This window comes from Papio anubis, chromosome 16 (assembly GCF_008728515.1).
Source record: "Papio anubis isolate 15944 chromosome 16, Panubis1.0, whole genome shotgun sequence".
NCBI lineage: Eukaryota > Metazoa > Chordata > Mammalia > Primates > Cercopithecidae > Papio > Papio anubis.
The window spans coordinates 32,034,760-32,057,613 of NC_044991.1; the positions used below are offsets into that span (position 1 = coordinate 32,034,760).

The window sequence follows — 22,854 nt, forward strand, 5'->3', positions numbered from 1 at the left end:
CCCCAAATTGATTTACACATTCAATGTAATTCCCATCAAAATTCCAACTATGTTTTTTCCAGAAACAGACAAGCCAATCCTAAAATTAATATGGAATTGTGAGAGACACAGAATAGTCAAAGAAATTCTGGAAAAGGAAGAACAAAGTTGAAGGGCTCACACTTCATAATTTCAAAGTTTACTACAAAGCTACAGCAATAAAGATAGTATGGTATAACAACAGGTATACAGACCAATGATATTGAATTGAGAAGGGAAAAATAAATTCATACATCTACGGTCCACTGATTTTTGAGAAAGGTACCAAGGTCAATCAAAGGGAGAAAGAAGAACTTTTCTTTTCTTTTTTTTTTTTTGAGACGGAGTCTCGCTCTGTCGCCCAGGCTGGACTGCAGTGGCCAGATCTCAGCTCACTGCAAGCTCCGCCTCCCGGGTTCATGCCATTCTCCTGCCTCAGCCTCCCGAGTAGCTGGGACTACAGGCGCCCGCCACCTCGCCTGGCTAGTTTTTTGTATTTTTTTTAGTAGAGACGGGTTTTCACCGTGTTAGCCAGGATGGTCTCGATCTCCTGACCTCGTGATCCGCCCGTCTCGGCCTCCCAAAGTGCTGGGATTACAGGCTTGAGCCACCGTGCCCGGCCCAAACAATAACTTTTCAACGAATGGTGCTGAGACAACTAGAGATCCCCATGTGTATTCATCCATTTTCTTTAATATATGAAAGAATACCTGCAACTGGATAGTTTATAAAGAAAAGGAATTTATTTCTCACAGTTCTGGAGGCTGAAAAGTCCAAGGTTGAGGGGCTGCCTTTGACCCCAGAGACCTAAGGCAGCACAGAGTATTACATGGCCAGGGGGCTGAGCATGCTAATGTGTGAGCTCCTGATCTCTCTTCCTCTTCTAATAAAGTCGCCGGTTCCACTCACATAACTCAGTAATCCATTAACCCACGAATGGATCAATCTATCTGTAACCGCTACTATGTTTAACCCCTCCAAACCTCATGTTGAGAGCTGGTCCCAAATGTTGGAGGTGGGGATTAATGGGAGATGTTTGGGTCACTGGAGTGGATCCCTCATGGATGACCTGGTACCGTCCTCAAGGTTCTCAGTGAGTTCCTGCTCATTTAGTTTCTGCCGGAACTAGCTGTTAAAAAGAGCATGGCACCTCCCTTCCTTTTCTCACTCGCCTCTTGTCATTTGATCTCTGCACACATGAGCTTCCCCTTTTCACCATGAGTGGACGCAGTTTGAGGCCCTCACCAGATGCAGACACGAGCGCCATGCCTCTTATACAGCCTGAAGAACCAAGAGTCAGGGCACCGTGGCTCACGCCTGTAATCCCAGCACTTTGGGAGGCCGAGGTGGGCGGATCACGAGGTTAGGAGATGCAGACCAGCCTGGCTAACACGGTGAAACCCCACCTCTACTAAAAATACTAAAACAATTAGCCAGGCGTGGTGGCGGGCGCCTGTAGTCCGAGCTACTCAGAAGCTGAGGCAGGACAATGGCGTGAACCCAGGAGGCGGAGCTTGCAGTGAGCCAAGATCAGGCCACTGCACTCCAGCCTGGGCGACAGAGCGAGACTCCATCTCACAAAAAAAATAAAAAAATAAAATAAAATAAAAAGAAAGAAACAGGAGCCAAATAAACTTCTTTTCTTTATAAATTACCCAGCCTCAGGTATTCCTTTACAGCAATATAAATGAACTAAGACAAGGACAACGTGCTCAAGATGCAATCACCTCTAAAAGGCCCCATCTCCTAATACTGCCACATTGGGAGCTAAGTTACAACATGAATTTGAGGAGACACTGAAACCACAGTACTATGCAGAAGAATTTATCTGAATCCCTACTTCAAACCATATGTAAAAATTAACTCAAAACAGATCAGGCCAGGCACAGTGGCTCACGCCTGTAATCCCAACACCTTGGGAGATCGAGGCGGGCAGCATGAGGTCAGGAGTTCAAGACCAGCCTGGCCAACATGGTGAAACCCCGTCCCTACTAAAAATACAAAAATTAGCCTGGCATCGTGGTGCACGGCTGTGGTGCATGCCTGTAATCCCAGCTACTCAGGAGGCTGAGGCAGGAGAATCGCTTGAACCCAGGAAGGTGGAGGTTGCAGTGAGCTGAGATAGCGCCACTGCACTCCAGCCTGGGCGACAGAACAAGACTCCATCTCAGGAAAAAAAACAAAAACAACAACAACAAAAAAAACAGATCAAAGACCTAAATTTAAGAGCTAAAACTATAAAATTCTCAGAAGGAAACACAGGTGAAAATGTACATGATCTTGTATTAGGCAATGGTTTCTTAGATAAGATACTCAAAGTATAATAAAGAAAACATAGACAGGCATGGTGCGGTGGCTCACGCCTGTAATCCCAGCACTCTGGGAGGCTGAGGTGGGCGGATCATCTGAGGTCAGGAGTTCAAGACCAGCCTGGCCAACATGGTGAGACCCCATCTCTACTAAAAATACAAAAAATTAGCAAGGCGTGGTGGTGTGCCCCTGTAATCCCAGCTACTCAGGAGGCTGAGGTGGGAGAATTGCTTGAACCTGGGTGACAGAGGTGGCAATGAGCCAAGATAGCACCACTGCACTCCAGCTTGGGCAACACAGATAGACTCCGTCTCAAAAAAAAAAAAAAAAAAAAAAGAATTGGTAACTACAAGCCCTTCCTCATGCTCTCAAGAAAAAAGAAAAAAAAAAAGAAAACACAGACAAACTGGAAATCACCAAAATTAAAAATGTTTGTATGTCAAAGGATACCGCCAAGAAAGTAAAAAGACAAACTACAGCATGAATGAAAATATCTTGAAATCATGTATCTGATAAGAATCTGGTAATCAAAACATATGAAGAATTCTTACAACTGCCCACTGTGGCTCACACCTGTAATCCCAACACTTTGTGAGGCCAAGGAGGGCAGATCAATAGAGGTCAGGAGTTCCAGAATAACTCGGCCAACATGATAAAACTCCGTCTCTACTAAAAATACAAAAATTAGCCAGGTATGGTGGCAGACACCTATAATCCCAGCTACTCAGGAGGCGGAGGCAGGAGAATCGCTTGAACCTGGGAGGCTGAGGTTGCAGTGAGCTGAGACCACACCACTATACTCTAGCCTGGGCAACAGAGACCACACCACTATACTCTAGCCTGGGCAACAGAGCTAGACTCTGTCTCAACAACAACAACAACAACAAAGACTTCTTACAACTCAATTTTTAAAAACTCAAGAAGGCCGGGCGCAGTGGCTCATGCCTGTAATCCCAGCACTTTGGGAGGCTGAGGCGGGCGGATCACCTGAAGTCAGGAGTTTGAGACTAGCCTGACAAACATGGTGAAATCCCGTCTCTACTAAAAATACAAAAATTAGCCGGGCATGGTGGTGGGCACCTGTAATCCCAACTACTCAGCAGGCTGAGGCAGGAGAATCGCTTGAACCCAGGCGGCGGAGGTTGCAGTGAGCCGAGACTGTGCCATTGCACTTCAACCTGTGGGGGGGAAGAAAAAACACTAACTAAAACTTGAGCTACCATATGATCCAGCAATCTCACTGCTAGGTATATACCCAAAAAAAGGAATCAGTACATCAAAGCGCTATCTGCACTCCTATGTTTGCTGCAGCACTGTTTACAACAGTCAAGGTTTGGAAGCAACCTAAGTGTCCATAAACAGATGAATGGATAAAGAAAATGTGGTACATATAGACAATGGAGTACTATTCAGGCATAAAAAAGAATGAGATCACCTGTAATCCCAGCACTTTGGGAGGCTGAGGCAGGAGGATCACAAGGTCAGGAGTTCAAGAACAGCCTGGCCAACATGGTGAAACCCCGTCTCTACTAAAAATACAAAAATTAGTTGGGCATGTTGGCACATGCCTGTAACCCCAGCTACTAAGGAGGCTGAACTAGGAGAATTGCTTGAACCGGGACCCAGGAGGCAGAGGTTGCAGTAAGCTGAGATCATGCCACTGCACTCCAGCCTGGGGAACAGAGCAAGACCCTGTCTCAAAAAAAAAAAAAAAAAAAAAAAAAGAACGAGGTACTGTCATTGCAACAACATGACAACATGGATAGAACTGGAGGTCATTGTGTTAAGTTAAATAAGCCAGGCACAGAAAGACAAACATTACATGTTCTCGCTTATTTCTGAGATGTAAAGAAACAACTGAACTCATGGACACAGAGAATGTAAGGATGGTTACCCGAACTAAGAAGGGTAATGGGGGTCTGGGGGACAACAGGAGGTGGGGATGGTTAATGGGTTAAAAAAAAGAAATAAAGAATGACTAAGACCTACTATTCAACAGCCCCTTAATTGTACATTTGAAAATAACTTAAAGGGTAACTGAATTGTTCGTAACTCAAAAGATAAATGTTGAGGGACGGATAGATAAATGTTGAGGGACGGATACCCCATTCCCTATGACGTGCTTATTTCTCATTGCATGCCTGTATTAAAATATCTTATGTACCCCATAAATATATACACCTACTATGTACTCAAAAATTTTTAAAAATTAAAAGTAAAAATAAAATAAATTTTAAAATTAAAATTAAAAATAAAACCACAATGAGATACACTCAATGAGATTACAGCACATCCACTAGAATAGCTATGCTGGCAGAGATGGAGAAACTCTTACATATATTGTTGGCAGGAAGCAAAATGACATAATCACTTCATAAGACAGTTTAGCAATTCCTTTTAAAACAAAATAAACTCTTTTTACCACACGACCCAGCAGCTGTGCTCCCTGGTATTAACCCAAATGAGTTGAAAACTTACATACACACAAAAACCTACACGCGAACGTTTATTCATAATTGCCAAAACTTGGAAGGAACTGAGATGTTCTTCAAAGGTGACTCGATAAACTATGGCACATCCATACAACGTCATATTATTCAACAATAAAAAGAAATAAGCTACCACAATAAGGCACCACTTCACAACCTTTAGGATGGTTACTACTAAAAAAACAGAAAACAAATGTTGGTAAGAATATGGAGAAATGAGAACCTCTGTACACTGCTGATAGGAAGGTTATTTATGCTGTGACATAGATGAATCTTGAAAATATTGTGCAAATACGGTTTGGCTGTGTCCGCACCCAAATCTCACCTTGAATTGTAATAATCCCCACGTGTCAAGGGTGGGGCCAGGTGGAAACAAACAAATCATGGGGGTGATTTCCCCCATACTGTTCTCATGGTAGTGAATAAGTCTCATGAATCTGATGGTTTTATAAAAAGGGAGTTCCCTTGCACACGCTCTCAGGCCTGCCACCATGTAAGACATGCCTTTGCTTCTTTTTTGCCTTCTGCTATGATTGTGAGGCCTCCCCAGCCATATGAAAGCGTGAGTCCATTAAATCTTTCCTTTATAAATTATCCAGTCTCGGGTATGTCATTATTAAAAGTGTGAGAACGGACTAATACAGAAAATTGGTACTGGGAGTGGGGCGCCACTATAAACATACCCGAAAATGTGAAGCAACTTTGGAAATGGGTAACAAACAGGCAGAAGTTGGAACAGTGTGGAAGGCTCAGAAGACAACGGGAAAATGTGGGAAAAGTCTGGAACTTCCTAGAGACTTGTTGAATGGTTTTGACCAAAATGCTGACAGTGATATGGACGATAAAGTCCAAGTTGAGGTGGTCTCAGATGGAGATAAGGAACTTATTGGGAACTGGAACAAAGGTGACTCTTGCTATATTTTAGCAAAGAGACTGGTGGCGTTTTGCCCCTGCCCTAGAGATCTGTGGAACTTTAAACTTGAGAGAGATGATTTAGGATATCTGGCAGAAGAAATTTCTGAGCAACAAAGCTTCAAGAGGAAGCAGAACATAAAAGTTTGAAAAATTTGCAGTCTGATGATGCAGTGGAAAAGAAAACCCCATTTTCTGGGGAGAAATTCAAGCCTGATGCAGAAATTTGCATCAGTAACAAGGAGCCAAATGCTAATTGCCAAGACAATGGAGAAAATGTCTCCAAGGCATGGCAGAGACCTTCGAAGCAGCTCCTCCCATCACAGTCCTAGGAGGGAAAAATAGTTTCCTGGATCAGGGCCAGGGCCAGGGCCCCCCTCTTCCTGTGTGCAGCCTCTGGACTTGGTGCCCTGCATCCTAGCCACTCCTGCCGTGGCTAAAGGGGCCAAGGTACAGCTCGAAAAATGGTTTCAGAGGGTGAAAGTCCTAAGCTTTGGCAGTTTCCACATGGTGTTGAGCCTGCAGGTGCACACAAGTCAAGAACTGAGGTTTGGGAACCTCTGCCTAGATTTCAGAGGACATATGGAAATGCCTGGATGTTCAGGCAGAGGTGTCCTGCAGGGGCGGAGCCCTCATGGAGAACCTCTGCTAGGGCAGTGCAGAAGGGAAATGTGGGGTAGGAACCTACACACAGAGTCCCCACTGAGGCACTGCCTAGGGGAGCTGTGAGAAGGCGGCCACTGTTCTCTAGACCCCAGAATGGTAGACCCACTGACATCTTGCACTGTGCGCCTGAAAGAGCCACAGACACTCAATGCCAGTCTGTGATAGGAGCCGGGGAGGGGGGTGACTATATGCTGCAAAGCCACATAGGTGGAGCTCCCCAAGGCCATGGGAACCCACCTCTTGCATCAGCACAACCTGGATGTGAGACATGGAGTCAAAGGAGGTCATTTTGGAGCTTTAAGATTTGACTGCCGGCTGGGCACGGTGGCTCACGCCTGTAATCCCAGCACTTTGGAAGGCTGAGGTGGGTGGATCATGAGGTCAGGAGTTGAAGACCAGCCTGGCCAAGATGGTGAAACCCCATCTCTACTAAAAAAAAAAAAAAAACACAAAAATTAGTGGACGTGGTGGTGGGTACCTGTAATCCCAGCTACTGGGGAGACTGAGGTGGAGAACTGCTTGAACCTGGGAGGTGGAGTCTGCAGTGAGCTGAGATCGCGCCACTGCACACTAGCCTGGGTGACAGAGCAAGACTCTGCCTCAAAAAAAAAATAAAAGTAAAAATAAAGAAAAGATTTGACTGCCCCACTGGATTTCAGACTTGCATAGGGCCTGTATCCCCTTCGTTTTGGCCAGTTTCTCCCACTAGAATGGGTATTTACCCAGTGTGGTTACCTCCATTGTATCTAGGAACTAACTAACTTGTTTTTGATTCTACAGGCTCATAGGTGGAGGGACTCACCTTGTCTCAGAGATGAGACTTTGGACTGAGGACTTTTGAGTAAATCCTGAAATGAGTTAAGACTTTGGGGGACTGCTGGGAAGGCATGATTGGTTTTGATATGTGAGGACATGGGATTTGGGAGGGGTCAGGGTGGAATGATATGATTTGGCTATGTCCCCACCTAAATCTCATCTTGAATTGCAGCTTCCATAATTCCCATGTTATGGGAAGGGCCTGGTGGGAAGCAATTCAATCATGGGGGTGGGTCATTCTCGTGATAGTGAATAAGTCTCGCATAAGATCTGATGGGTTTTTTTTTTTTTTTTTGAGACGGATTCTCCCTCTGTAGCCCAGGCTGGAGTGCAGTGGCGCAATCTCAGCTCACTGCAACCTCCGCCCCTCCAGGTTTAAGCAATTCTCTGCCTCAGGCTCCGGAGTAGCTGGGATTACAGGCGCATGCCACCACGCCTGGCTAATTTTTTTGTATTTTTAGTAGAGACGGGGTTTCACCATCTTAGGCTGGCCTTGAACTCCTGACCTCGTGATCCACCCGCCTCAGCCTCCCAAAGTGCTGGGATTACAGGCGTGAACCACCGCGCCCAGCCGATCTGATGGTTTTATAAAAGGGGAGTTCCCCTGCACACGCTCTCATGCCCGTCGCCATGTAAGAAGACGTCACTTTGCTTCTCCTTTGCCTTCCATCATGACTGTGAGGCCTCCCCAGCCATGTGGAACTGTGGGTCCATTAAACCTCTTTCCTTTATAAATTACCCAGTATCACGTATGTCTTTATTAGCAGTGTGAATACAAACTAATATGAATGTTAAGTGAAATAAGCCAGTCACAAAGGACAAATATGGTATGAGGTACCTAGAATATTCAAATCCATTGAGAAAGACGTAGGAAAGTGGTTACCAAGGGCTGGGAAGAGAGGGAAATGGGGAGTTGCTTAATGGTTGAGGAATAACAAACCAGTATCACAACTACATGTAACTGATTGTCACATTACAAATGAACAGAAATCAACTTACTCTTCTTCTGACCTCCGAAAGAAATGTCTTATTATGAAAATGCATGCTAATTACCACAATATCAAGGAGCCACATATTAATATATGCTAAATTGAACACGATAAAGGTTATTACTTAGCAAGAAGGACTTTTACTAGTCAGAACGTGTAATTTTGAATAGGGTTGACTTTCAGCACAAAAATGCAGAGTGGAAGACTAAACTAGTACTGGAAAAATGTATGAGTTAACTATTTACATAAATGTCTGTACCCAGTACATGACTCAGTTAAAAAATAAAAGAGATGTAATGTGACAGAAATCCTGAGTCATCAATAACATCAGCTCCCTTAGTCACTTCTTCTAACATTTACTACTTCATGAACTTGAAACCAAACCCTATCTACATTATACCAATGAGTGCTCCAGCAGATCCTATTTATAACAGCATGGAATAGGAGAAGTTCTACATCTCCCTTTAGATAGCAAATAGGATAGTGTAACAGAAGACAGCAATAAGAAAAATATATTTCCCTCCAAGTTAGCCTACCAGCTGAGTGCGGTAGCTCATGCGTGTAATCCCAGCACTTTGGGAGGCTGAGGCGGGTGGATCACTTGAGGTCAGGAGTTCGAGACTAGCCTGACCAACATGGAGAAACCCTGTCTCTACTAAAAATACAAAATTAGGCCGGGCGCGGTGGCTCAAGCCTGTAATCCCAGCACTTTGGGAGGCCGAGACGGGCGGATCACGAGGTCAGGAGATCGAGACCATCCTGGCTGACACGGTGAAACCCCGTCTCTACTAAAAAATACAAAAAAACTAGCCGGGCGAGGTGGCGGGCGCCTGTAGTCCCAGCTACTCGGGAGGCTGAGGCAGGAGAATGGCATGAACCCGGGAGGCGGAGCTTGCAGTGAGCCAAGATCACGCCACTGCACTCCAGCCTGGGTGGCAGAGCGAGACTCTGTCTCAAAAAAAAAAAAAAAAAGGTTAGCCTACCAATGTCTGTATTTACATACAAATATACTGATATACTGTAGTTGGGTTTACTTTAAATGGTATTAAAAACAACACCCACATTTAAAAAACAAAACAAAATAAAAACTACAAAGCAAGCAAACTCTCACAGATATACAATGTTGAGGTGGAAAAAAATTCTGTCTGCAAAAGATGTCATCAAAATAGCCAACTAGAGATCCCCAAGGCTTGTCTCCTACACAGACCTAAATAAATAAATAAAACTCAAAAAAAAGGGCCGGGTGCAGTGGCTCACCCCTGTAATCCCAGCACTATGGGAGGCTGAGGTGGGTGGATCACCTGAGGTCAGGAGTTTGAGACCAGTCTGGCCAACATGGTGAAACCCCATCTCTACTAAAAATGCAAAAATTAGCCGGGCGTGGTGGTGGGTGCCTGTAATCCCAGTTACTCTAGAGGCTGAGGCAGGAGAATCACTTGTACTTGGGAGGCAGAGGTCGCAGAGCTAAGATTGTATCACTGCAGACTCCAGCCTGGGTGACAAGAGTGAGACTCTGTCTTAAAAAAAAAAAAAAAAAAAAAACCCTCAAAAAAAACACAACAGATCCCAAAGAAAACGAAATCTATAAAATGTCTGGAATTCAAAATAATGATCTTAAGGAAACTCACTGAGATACACGAGAATACAGATAGACAATTCAACAAAATCCAAAAAACAATTCATAACCTTAATTGGAAATTCAACAAACAGATAAGAAACAACCAAACAGAAATCCTGGAACTGAAAAACTCAAAGAATAAAATAAAAACTACAATTGAGAGCTTCAACAATAGAATAGAACAAGCAGAAGAGTTTCTTTTTTTGTTGTTGTTGAGACGGAGTCTCGCTCTGTCACCAAGCTGGAATCCAGTGGTGTGATCTCAGCTCACTGCAACCTCTACCTCCTGGGTTCAAGCAATTCTCCTGCCTCGGCCTCCCGAGTAGCTGGGACTACAGACACACAACACCACACCCAGCTAATTTTTGTATTTTTAGTAGAGACGGGGTTTCACCATGTTGGCCAGGATGGTCTCCATCTCTTGACCTCATGATCCACCCACCTCGGCCTCCCAAAGTGCTGGGATTACAGGCATGAGGCACTGGGCCTGGCCAAGCAGAAGAATTTCTAAACTTGAAGACAGCTGTTTTGAAATAATCCAGTCAAGCAAACAAAAAAAGAATAAAAAGCCGGGCATAGTGGCTCACGCCTGTAATCCCAGCACTTTGGGAGGCCAAGGGGGGCAGATCACCTGAGGTCAGGAGTTCAAGACCAGCCTGGCCAATGTGGTGAAACCCCATCTCTACTAAACATACAAAAATTAGCTGGGCGTGGTTGTGGGCACCTGTAATTCCAGCTACTTGGAAGGCTGAGGCAGGAGAATCACTTGAACTCGGGAAGCGGAGGTAGCAGTGAGCCGAGATCATGTTAATGCACTCCAGCCTGGCAACAGGAGCAGAACTCCATCTCAAAAATGAAAGGAAAGAAAGGAAAGAAAGGAAAGAAAGGAAAGAAAGGAAGGAAGGAAGGAAGGAAGGAAGGAAGGAAGGAAGGAAGGAAGGAAGGAAGGGAGGGAAAAGAAAAGAAAAGAAAGTCTACACCTATGGAATGTGATTAAGCAAACAAATATTTAAATAATGGCAGTTTGAAAACAAAGAGAGATGGGAAAACGCATAGAAAACCTATTTTGTGGCGGGGCGCGGTGGCTCAAGCCTGTAATCCCAGCACTTTGGGAGGCCGAGATGGGCGGATCACGAGGTCAGGAGATCGAGACCATCCTGGCTAACACGGTGAAACCCCGTCTCTACTAAGAAATACAAAAAATAGCCGGGCGAGGTGGCGGGCGTCTGTAGTCCCAGCTACTCGGGAGGCTGAGGCCAGAGAATGGCGTGAACCCGGGAGGCGGAGCTTGCAGTGAGCCGAGATTGTGCCACTGCACTCCAGCCTGGGCTACAGAGCGAGAGTCCGTCTCAAAAAAAAAAAAAAAAAAAAAAAAGAAAACCTATTAAACCTATTTTGTGAATTAATAGCTAGAAACTACCCAAGTCTTGAAAGAAATGTGGACATCCAGATCCAGGACACTGAAAGGGTCTCAAATAGATTCAACCAAAAAAGGTCCTCTCCAAAGCACAATACAGTCAAACTGTTAAAAGTCAAAGACAGAATTCTAAAAAAGCAAATGTCAAGTCACAGAGGAAGGAATCCCTATTAGGCCGGGTGCAGTGGCTCACGCCTGTAATCCCAGCACTTTGGGAGGCCGAGGCGGGCGGATCACAAGGTCAGGAAATTGAGCCCATCCTGGCTAACATGGTGAAACCGTGGCTCTATTAAAAAATACAAAAAATTAGCCAGGTGTGGTGGCAGGCACCTGTAGTCCCAGCTACTCGGGAGGCTGAGGCAGGAGAATCACTTGAACCCAGCAGGCGGAGTTTGCAGAGAGCCGAGATTGCGCCACTGCACTCCAGCCTGGGCAACGGAGCAAGACTCCGTCTTTTTTAAAAAAAGAAAGGAAGAAATCCCTATTAGACAAACAGCAGATTTCTCAGAAGAAAATTTCCTAAGCCAGGAAGCTATTCTTAAGAAATGAAGGTGAGGGCTGGGCACAGTGGCTCACGCCTGTAATCCCAGCACTTTGGGAGGCCGAGGCAGGTGGATCACAAGGTCAGGAGATTGAGACCATACTACAAGCTAACCGCAGGTGAAACCTCCCTCTCTACTAAAAAATACAAAAAAATTGGCTGGGGCGTGAGTGGCGAGGCACCTGTAGTCCCAGCTACTCGGGAAGGCTGAGGGCAGGAGGAATGCGTGAACCCAGGGGACTGGGAGCTTCCAGTGAGCTGAGATGTTAGCACCTGCATTTCCATCCGGTGATAGAGAGAGGCTCCGTTTCAAGAAAAAAGAAATAGAAATGAAGGTGAAATAGTCTTTTGTAGACAAGCAAACTTTGAAAGAATTATTCACTAGACTGGCCTTACAAGAAATAGTCTAGGAAGTCGTACATCTGGAAGTGAAAGGATAATAACTACCATCATGAAAACACCAAGTAAGGATAAAAACTCACTGGTAGCAAATTAAAAACTGAGGCCTGGGCCAGGCGCGGTGGCTCACACCTGTAATCCCAGCACTTTGGGAGGCTGAGGCGGGCGGATCACAAGGTCAGGAGATCGAGACCATCCCGGCCAACACGGTGAAATCCCCGTTTCTACTAAAAATCAAAAAAAATGGCTGGGTGCAGAGGCTCACACCTGTAATCCCAACACTTTGGGAGGCTGAGGCGGGTGGATCACCTGAGGTCAGGAGTTCGAGACCAGATTGGCCAACATGGTGAAACCCTGTGTCTCCTAAAAATACAAAAATTAGCCAGGCATGGTGGTGCATGCCTGTAATCTCACCTACTAAAGGGGCTGAGCCAGGAGGATCGCTTGAACCTAGGAGGTGGAGCTTGCAGTGAGCCAAGATCGTGCCACTGCACTCCAGCCTGGGCAACAGAGCGAGACTCCGTCTCAATTAAAAAAAAAAAAAAAAAAAAAATTTGCCAGGTGTGGTGGCAGGCACCTGTAATCCCAGCTACACAGGAGGCTGAAGCAGGAGAATCGCTTGAACTAGGAATAGTGGAGGTTGTTGTGAGCCAAGATCATGCCACTGCACCACTCCAACCTGGGCAACAGAGTGAGACTTCATGTCCAAAAAGAAAAGGTAAAAATGTAAAAGATAATAAAACGAAATCATTCAAACACACAATAAGGAAGATGAAGTACAGAACATGTAAATATGAAATGTTTCAAAGTAAAAATCACAATTGATTACAACTATATAAAACTGTATATACTGATGAAGATTAGAAAACAAAGAAGAACAGTTCCTCTGTGAGTTTGATGAGATTATAAATATTTGGTATCGCATGATGTTTTATGAGCTTTTAGTCATTTTGATATAATTTTGTTTAGATAGCCACCTATGTCAGGGCATTAAAATATGATTCAATTTTCAAAAGTAGAACACACCAACTAGTTACATTTAATTATTTACACTAGCTTTCTTAGGACACCATCTGTAATCCCTACTACTGAATTCCATCATTTCTGAATTCTTACTTCTACCCACTCTTAAGCTAGAATGGCAGCAGACAAATAATAGCTACCTCCATTGCTGTGGTAGAAATTTATGGATAAGAATATTTAAGAAGGCCAGATGTAATAGCTCACCCCTGTAATCCCAGCACTTTGGAAGGCCGAGGCAGAAGGATCACTTGAGCCCACGAGTTTGAGACTAGCCTGGGCAACACTGCAAGACCCTGTCTTTACAAAAAATTTAAAAATTAGCTGGGCATGGTGGTGCGCACCACCATACCCAGCTAATTTATTTTTATTTTTTGTAGAGGCGGGGTTTCACCATGTAGGCTGGTTTCGAACTCGTGGGTTTAAGTGATGGGCCCACCTCGGCCTCCTAAAGTGTTGGGACTACAGGTGTGAGCCATGACACCAAACCTGATGTTACATTCTAATGAAGAAGACTAATTCAGGTTTCAGTAAATGTTTGTTTGTTTGTTTTTTGAGATGGAGTCTCGCTCTGTCATCCAGGCTGGAGTGCAGTGGCACGATCTTGGCTCACTGCAACCTCCAACTCCCAGGTTCACGCCATTCTCCTGCCTCAGCCTCCGGAGTAGCTGGGATTACAGGCGCCCGCCACCACGCCCAGCTAATTTTGTATTTTTAGTAGAGACAGGGTTTCTCCATGTGGGTCAAGTTGGTCTCGAATTCCCAGCCTCAGGTGATCCAGCTGCCTTGGCATCCCAAAGTGCTGGGATCACTGGTGTGAGCCACCACGCCAGGCACATAATTATGCAGTTTGTCATAGTAAGTGTGAAATCTCTAAGGACAGATGGATTTCTACTTATTTACATGTACATAGTACATTTTTACTTGTACTAATGCCAATCATTTAAAATAGCAAGGTCTCAAAAAGCATTAAAAGTAATTGCTTCTGAGGGGAAAGGTTCAGCCCTTTGACTGTCAGACACTTCAAGAACCTCTGGGACAGAGGTTCAACCTTTATCCTTCACCTAGAGAAATTTTATCATAAAAGATTTACAACCTTACTAGCTTAAAGTTTTTTTTTTTTTTGAGGCCGGAGTCTCATCTGTCACCAGGCTGGAGTCTGCAGTGGCGGGATCTCTCAGCTCACTACAAGCTCCGCCTCCCGGGTTCACGCCATTCTCCCTGCACCTCAGCCTCGAGGTAGCTGGGACTACAGAAACCCGCCACCACCCCGGCTGGTTTTTTGCTTATTTTTTAGTAGAGAGGCGGGGTTTCGTATTAGCCAGGATCGTCTCGATCCTCCTGACCTGCATTGATCAACCCACGTCGGCCTCCCAAAGTGGGATTACAGGCAGGCCACGCTGGCCCACAAAGCTTAAAGAAGTTTTAAAAGTACCATTAAAACTGAGTGTCAGCCGGTGGCGGTGGCTCAACAATCAGCACTGGAGGCTGAGCAGGCAGATCGAGGTCGAACCATCCTAACTAACCCCGATGAAACCCGTCTCTAAAAAATACAAAAACAGCAGGCCGGTCAGTGAGCCTGTAGTCCCAGCTTCCAGTGAATAGAATAGGCGTGGCTCCAGGAGGTGGCGTGCAATGACTGAGATCAGCCTGGGCTTCCCTGGCAGACTCTGCCTCAAAAAAACTGAAACGTCGGCCAGGCATGGTGGCCCACACCTGTAATCCCAGCACTTTGGGAGGCTGAGGCAGGTGGATCGAGGAGTTGGGAGTTCAAGATCCAGCCTGGACAAGATAGAAACCCTGTCTCTACTAAAATACAAAAATTGGCTGAGGCAGTGGCGAGTGCCTGTAATCCCAGCTACTCTCAGGGCTGAGGCAGGAGAATTGCTTGAACCCAGGAGGCAGAAGTTGCAGTGAGCCGAGAACGTGCCACTGCACTCTAGCCTGGGTAACAAAATGAAATGTCCAGCATTATCTCCAGAGAAGTTAAGAAAAAAGAAATGGGGCCGGGTGCAGAGGCTCATGCCTGTAATCCTAGCACTTTGGGAGGCCAAAGCAGGCAGACTGCCCGAGCTCAGGAGTTCAAGACCAGCCTGGGCAACATGGTGAAGACCCGTCTCTACTAAAAAAATACAAAAAAAAAAAAAAATTAGCTGGGCGTGGTGGCATGCGTCTATAGTCCCAGCTACTTGGGAGGCTGAAGCAGGAGAATTGCTTGAACCCGGGAGGTGGAGGTTGCAGTGAGCCGAGATCGTGCCATTGCACTCCCACCTGACAAGAGCGAGACTCTGTCTCAAACAAAGAAGAGCAAACAAATAAGAAAAAAGAAATGGAATAATAAAAAATATTGCAAAAGTTGAAATAGTTGAATTAAATAAATGAGATGTAGACTGGGTGTGGTGGCTCACACCTGTAATCCCAGCACTTTGGGAGGCCAAAGTGGGTGGATCACTTGAGGTCCGGAGTTCAAGACCAGTCCAGCCAACGTGGCAAATCCCCATCTCTACTAAAAATACAAAAATTAGCCAGGTATGGTGGCACGGGCCACCATATAGTTCCAGCTACTCGGAGGCTGAGGCAGGAGAATCGACTGAGCCCAGAATGTGGAGGTTGCAGTGAGCTGAGATCATACTGTTACACTCCAGCCTGGGCAGAAGAGCAAGGCTCTGCCTCAATCAATCAATCAATCAATCAATCAGTGTAGAAATAAGTCAATCTGATCAATTTATAAAAATACATTCCAAAAATAAGTTCCTCAACTGGTACAATGGATTGTCTTTAGTCAGTTTATTAAAAAATCAATTATTGTTTCTTCAAACATTCTTGAAAATGCGTAACTGCACATATCTTTGGGAAAAAACATCCAGAAATAAACCATTGTTAAACAATATTTTCCATCCCACAACTAGTGGATCTTGACTTTAAAATGTTTGTATAGGCCAGGCGCCATGAGTCGTGCCTGGAATCCCAGCACATTGGGAGGCCAAGGTGGGGGGGATCACCTGAGAACAAGAGTTCGAGACCAGCGTGGCCAACGTGGTGAAATCCCGTCTCCACTAAAAGTACAAAAATTAGCTGGGTAAACTAGCCGGGCGAGGTGGCGGGCGCCTGTAGTCCCAGCTACTCGGGAGGCTGAGGCCGGAGAATGGCGTGAACCCGGGAGGCGGAGCTTGCAGTGAGCTGAGATCCGGCCACTGCACTCCAGCCTGGGCGACAGAGCGAGACTCCGTCTCAAAAAATAAAAAAAAATAAAAAAAAATTAGCTGGGTGTAGTGGCGCGTGCCAGTAGTATCAACTACTCGGGAGGCTGAGACTCAAGAAACGCTTGAACCCAGGAGGTGGAGGATGCAGTGAGCCAAGATGGGACCACTACACTCCAGCCTGGACGACATAGCAAGACTCTTGTCTCAAAAAACATAAAATAAAAATAAATAAATGTTTGTATAAATGAAGATATCTAAGGGATTTTAATTTTCATATAAAGCTGTAGTGTAGTATCATTATCATCATGTGCATCTCTTCTCAGAACTAGACTAGAAATCCATGTTGTTGTTGTTGCTTGTCATCATTTCAGGTTTGTTTCTTGGGTTTTTTTTTTGTTTCGTTTTGTTTTCTGACGGAATCTCACTCTGTAGCCCAGGCTGGAGTGCAGTGGCGCGATGTCGGCTCACTGCAAGCTGCACCTCCCGGGTTCAAGCCATTCTCCTGCCTTGGCCTCCCGAGTAGCTGGAACTACAGGTGCCCGCCACCACGCCCGGCTAATATTTTGTATTTTTAGTAGAGACGGGGTGTCACCATGTTAGCCAGGATGGTCTCTATCTCCTGACCTCGTGAGCCGCCCGCCTCAGCCTCCCAAAGTGCTGGGATTACAGGCGTGAGCCACCGCACCCGGCCTCAGGTATTCTTTCACATTTGCCAGTTGTTGAAAATTAAAAAACAGAATATACATATAGATAACAAATGAATTAAAATTTGCTATCTGATGAAAAGTTTATTTAGCGGCTTAAACAGAGAAGAAGAAAGGGTGAACTGAATGATAAAAAAATGTTGGCCGGGCCTGGTAGCTCACGCCTATAATCCCAGCACTTTGGGAGGCCAAGGCTGGTGGATCACCTGAGGTCAGGAGTTTGAGACCAGCCTGGCTAACACGGTGAAACTCCGTCGCTACTAAAAATACAAAAATTAGCTGGGCGTGGTGGCACGCACCTGTAATCCCAGCTACTCCGGAGGCTGAGGCAGGATAATTGCTTGAACCAGGAGTCAGAGGTTGCAGTGAGCCAAGATCGCCACTGCACTCCAGCCTGGCAACAGAACGAGACTCCACCTCAAAAAATTAAAATAAAAAAAGAAATGTCAACCAGGCGCGGTGGCTCACGCCTGTAATCCCAGCATTTTGGGAGGCCGAGATGGGTGGATCACGAGGTCAGAAGATCAAGACCATCCTGGCTAACACAGTGAAACCCCACCTCTACCAAAAATACAAAAAAAAAGTTAGCCAGGCATGGTGGCATGCGCCTGTAGTCCCAGCTACTCAGAAGGCTGAGACAGAAGAATCACTTGAACCCAGGAGGCGGAGGTTGCAGTGAGCTGAGATCGTGTCACTGTACTCCAGCCTGGGCAACAGAACAAGACTCCGTCTCAAAAAAGAAAAACAGAAATGTCACAGAGGGTTTCACAGACAGACAAATGGAGATAAACTAGGAAAATGATAGTGAGATATGGAGGAATAGACAGGATCATGTACATGTTCTATGAACAGTATGGCCAACATGGCAAAACCTCATCTCTACTAAAAATATAAAAATTAGCTGGGTGTGGTGGTGCGCACCTGTAATCCTAGCTACTCGGGAGGCTGAGGCAGAATCGCTTGAACGAAGAAGGTGAAGGTCGCAGTGAGCCAAGATCATGCCACCGCACTCTAGCCTTAGAAAGAGAGTGAGACTCCGTCTCAAAAAAAAAAATACTTTTTTTTTTGCTCCTGGAAATGGAAAGAATGGCATAACAGTTATTCTTTTTTTTGTTTTTTGGTTTTTTTTTTGAGACAGAGTCTCACTTTACTGCCCAGGCTGGAGTGCAGTGGTGTGATCTTGGTTCACTGCAACCTCTGCCTCCTGGGTTCAAGCGATTCTCCTGCCTCAGCCTCCTGAGAAGCTGGGACTACAGGCGCATGCCATCATGCCCAACTAATTTTTGTATTATTAGTAGAGGCAGGGTTTCGCCATGTTGGCCAGGCTGGTCTCAAACTCCTGACTTCGTGATCTGCCCACACTGGCCTCCCAAAGCGCTGGCACAACAGGCGTGAGCCACCGCGCCCAGCCATAACAGGTTATTCTTACAGGCTTATTAGTACTATTTGATAACCATACATATAAATTAGATACATACACTTTTATATATAAAGTTCTTGTTACAATTTACTACAACCACCATAAGCCAAAGATAATACCTTGGGGTGAGGAAAGATGTTGCTCTTGCAGCTTCTCTTGAGAGAGGAGTCCCAAGTAGCTGAGAACAACATACTTTGTTTCATAGTGAAATCCCAGAGGCACAGTAGAAGAGGACGCCATTGAATTGGCTGGTGAGGCTCCAAAAAGGTCTACTTATGGATGTGTAAAACCTAAGAACAGAAAAGTAATGTTTTCAGTTTAAAGTTTATTACATGCCACTTTAAGTTGTTTCACACCAAAATGTCTTGTGCAACTCTTGGAGTGTTCTTTTTTTTTTTTTTTGAGGTGGAGTCTCACTCTTGTTGCTCAGGCTGGAGTGCCCTAGTGGCGCAATCTCAGCTCACCGCAACCTCTGCCTCCCGGGTTCAAGCCACTGCACTTCAGCCTGGCGACAGAGTAAGACTCCGTCTCAAAAAAAAGTATTGCACATACAATTACATGCAGTACATAATACTTGATAATATTAGATGACTTACTGGTTTATGTATTTACTACACTTAGAGTGTACTCCTACTTATTAAAAAAAAAAAAAGTGAACTGTGAAAGTCTCAGGGCAGGTGGTCCTCTAGGAGGGATTCCAGAAAAAGGCATTGTTACTGGAAATGTCAACTCCATGGGTGTTACTGCCCCTGAAAACTGTCCAGTGGGACAAGGTTAGGAGGTGGAAGACAGTGATATTAATAATTCTGACTCTGTGTAGGCCTAGGCTAATGAGTCTGTTTGTATCTTAGTTTTTAGGAAAACAGTTTAAAAGGAAAAGAAAAAAAAAAAAAAAAAAAAAAAAAAAAAAAAAAAACTTATAAAATAAGGACATAGGCAATGCATGGTGGCTCACGCATGTAATCCCAGAACTTTAGAAGGCTGAGGTGGGAATTCAGGACCCCACTGTTGAGGCCAGGAGTTCAGGACCAGCCTGGGCAATATATCAAGACTCTACAAAAAAATTTAAAACATTAGCTGGGCGTAGTAGGGCCTGCCCATGGTCCCAGCTACTCAGGAAGCTGAGGCAGGAGGATTGCTTGAGCTGAGGAGGTCAAGACTGCAGTGAGTTACAATTGCACCACTGTACACCAGCCTGGGAAACAGTGCAAGACCCTGTCTTAAAAAAAGAGAAGACAGGGGCCGGGCACAGTGGCTCACACCTGTAATCTCAGCACTTTGGGAGGCTGAGGCGGGCGGATCACAAGGTCAGGAGATTGAGACCATCCTGGCCAACATGGTGAAACCCTGTCTCTACTAAAAATACAAAAAATTATCCGGGCATGGTAGCGGGCACCTGTAATCCCAGCTACTCGGGAGGCTAAGAGAGGAGAATAGCACGAACCCAGGAGGCAGAGCTTGCAGTGAGCTAAGATCACAACACTGCACTCCAGCCTGGGCAAAAGAGCGAGACTCCGTCTCAAAAAACAGAGAGAGAAGACAAAAAGCTAGGTGTGCTGGCTCATATCTGTAATCCCAGCACTTTAGGAGGCAGAGGCAGGTAGACTGCTTGAAACCAGCCTGACGACATGGTAAAACCTTGTCTCTACACAAATTTTAAAAGTTAGCCAGGTATCTGGTGCACACCTATAATCCCAGCTACTCAGAAGCTGAGATGGGAAGATTGCTTGAGCCCAGGAGGTAGAGGCTGCAGTGAGCCATGATCACACCACTGTACTCCAGCCTAGGTAACAGAGCAACACCCTGTCTCAATAACTAAAACAAAAAGAAATAGAAGATAAAGCTTTTCGGTAACTTTTTGTGTGTTCATTCAACACACATTTTTTAAGCTGCAAGGTACTCTATAGGCATTAGACATGAACACAAATATGATAAATCACCAGACCTCAGGAGTTTTCAAACACAGGTAAACAAAAATACATGTAACAAAAACACAGACTGGAAAAAGAGGCAATATTGGCAAAATTTAAGATCTGTGATAAGCAAACTAAGATAAATATCCTAGAATGATAAACAATTTTTAAAAATACAAGCAGAATTTGAAATATACAGAATAAAAAGGCTATAGATATAAGTGGCTGGCACAGTGGCTCATGCTTATTTTATTTTTTATTTTTTATTTTTTTTTTTGAGACGGAGTCTCGCTCTGTGGCCCAGGCTGGAGTGCAGTGGCCGGATCTCAGCTCACTGCAAGCTCCGCCTCCTGGGTTCACGCCATTCTCCTGCCTCAGCCTCCCGAGTAGCTGGGACTACAGGCGCCCGCCACCTCGCCCGGCTAGTTTTTTGTATTTTTTAGTAGAGACGGGGTTTCACCGTGTTAGCCAGCATGGTCTTGATCTCCTGACCTCATGATCCGCCCATCTCGGCCTCCCAAAGTGCTGGGATTACAGGCTTGAGCCACCGCGCCCGGCCGGCTCATGCTTATAATTCCAACACTGGGGAAGGCCAAGGCAGGAGGATCACTTGAGGTCAGGAATTCAACACCAGCCTGGACATCACGGTGAGACCCTGTCTCTACAAAAAATAAAATTAGCCCTGGGTGTGGTGGCATGCACCTGTAGTCCTAGCTACTTGGGAGGCTGATAAGGCAGGAGGATCACTTGAGCCCAGGAGCTTGAGGTTACAAGGAGCTATGATCACATACCAATGCACTCCAGCCTGGGTGACAAAGCAAGACCATGTCTTTTAAAAAAAAAAAATCATACTGGAGGTGGTAAGGAAGACAGACTGGAGAGTAGAGGCAAGGAGACAAGTTAGGAGAATATGGAGAAACCTCAGCAAGAGATGTAAGAAGGATGAACTAGCATAGGAATAGAACACTGAAAAGGGGAGGATGGATAGGAAAAAGATTAGGAATTCAAAGATCTGTTGGTTAACTCAGTGAGTGACCGACCCAGGAAGCTGTAAGGTAAGTGGTATTACTCCTATTGCTCAAACCAGATAATATAGGAAGAGCTAGTTTGGGGAAAAATAAGGAAATCACTTTAGGGTATACAGACAGTCCCCGACTTAACGACAGTTTGGCTTACAATTTTTTCACTTTATGATGGCAGTGCGAACAGGATATGCATTCAGTAGAAACTGAACTTCAATTATCCATACAACCACTCTGTTTTTTCACTTTCAATACGGTATTCAAGAAATGTGATGGCCGGGTGCAGTGGCTCATGTCTGTAACCGCGCATGTTGGGAGGCTGAGGCAGGTGGATTACCTGAGGCCAGGAGTTCAAGATCAGCCTGGCCAACATGGCAAAACCCCATCTCTAGTAAAAATACAAAAATTAGCCAGTCGTGGTGGCGTGCGCCTGTAGTCCCAGCTACTTGGGAGGCTGAGACAGGAGAATTGTTTGAACCCGGGAGGAAGAGGCTGAAGTGAGCTGAGATCACACCACTGCACTCCAGCTTGGGCAACAAGAACAAGACTCTGTCTCAAAAAAAAAAAGAAATTTGATAAGACATTCAACACTTTACTATAAAATAGGTTTTATATTTCATGATTTTACACAGCTGCAGGCTAACGTGTTTTAAGCACACTTAAATGTGCTTAATGTGTGGTTGGGAACAGTGGTTCACATCTGTAATCCTAGCACTTCGGGAGGCCAAGGCAGAAGGATCACTTGAGCTTAGGAGTTTGAGACAAGCCTGGGCACCATGGCAAAATCCCATTTCTACAAAAAATTTTAAAAAAACATTTTTTGCTTAATGTGTTTTAAACATAGGCTGTTATATTTGGTAGGTGTATTACATGCATTTTCAACATATATTTTACACTTACGATGGGTTTCTCGGGATGTAACCCCACTGTAAGTTGAGGAGCATCTAAACTGAATTTTCAAGTACCTACAGGTCATCCAGATAGTGATACAGAATAAGCAGTTGGATATAAAGGTCTTTAAGAGGCAGGGAGCGGTGGCTCACGCCTGTAATCCCAGTACTTTGGGAGGCCCAGGTAGGTGGATCACGAGGTCAGGAGATCGAGACCATCCTGGCTAGCACAGTGAAGCTCTGTCTCTACTGAAAATAGACAAAATTAGCCGGGCGTGATGGGGGGCACCTGTAGTCCCAGCTGCTCAGGAGGCTGAGGCAGGAGAATCACTTGAACCCAGGAGGCAGAGCTTGCAGTGAGCCGAGATCGCGCCACTGCACTCTAGCCTGGGGGACAGAGCTAGACGCCATCTCAAAAAAAAAAAAAAAAAAAGAGAACGAGGTCTAGCCTGGAGATACAAAATTCTAAGTATTCTGTGTAAATAAATATAAGTCAACTGAATTACC

General features: G+C 45.2%; 1 protein-coding gene across 17 annotated transcripts in view; it reads right to left on the reverse strand.

Annotated features, from left to right (window-relative positions):
• The window catches only part of BCL2L13 (BCL2 like 13), a 98,004-nt gene that overhangs the window by 61,002 nt on the left and 14,148 nt on the right, over positions 1-22,854 (reverse strand). For 15 of the 17 annotated variants that reach the window (XR_652656.4, XR_652655.4, XR_002515289.2 and 12 more), the window contains exon 2: positions 18,642-18,812. Coding sequence is in view for 5 of the 17 variants with exons in the window: in XM_003905194.5 (XP_003905243.1) it covers positions 18,642-18,762 (121 nt within the window). In the remaining 12 variants the exon portion in view is untranslated. Of the gene's footprint in view, positions 1-3,408; positions 3,429-18,641; positions 18,813-22,854 lie in introns of those variants that run through there. The other 2 variants (XM_021921343.2, XM_021921344.2) reach the window with 2 other exon arrangements.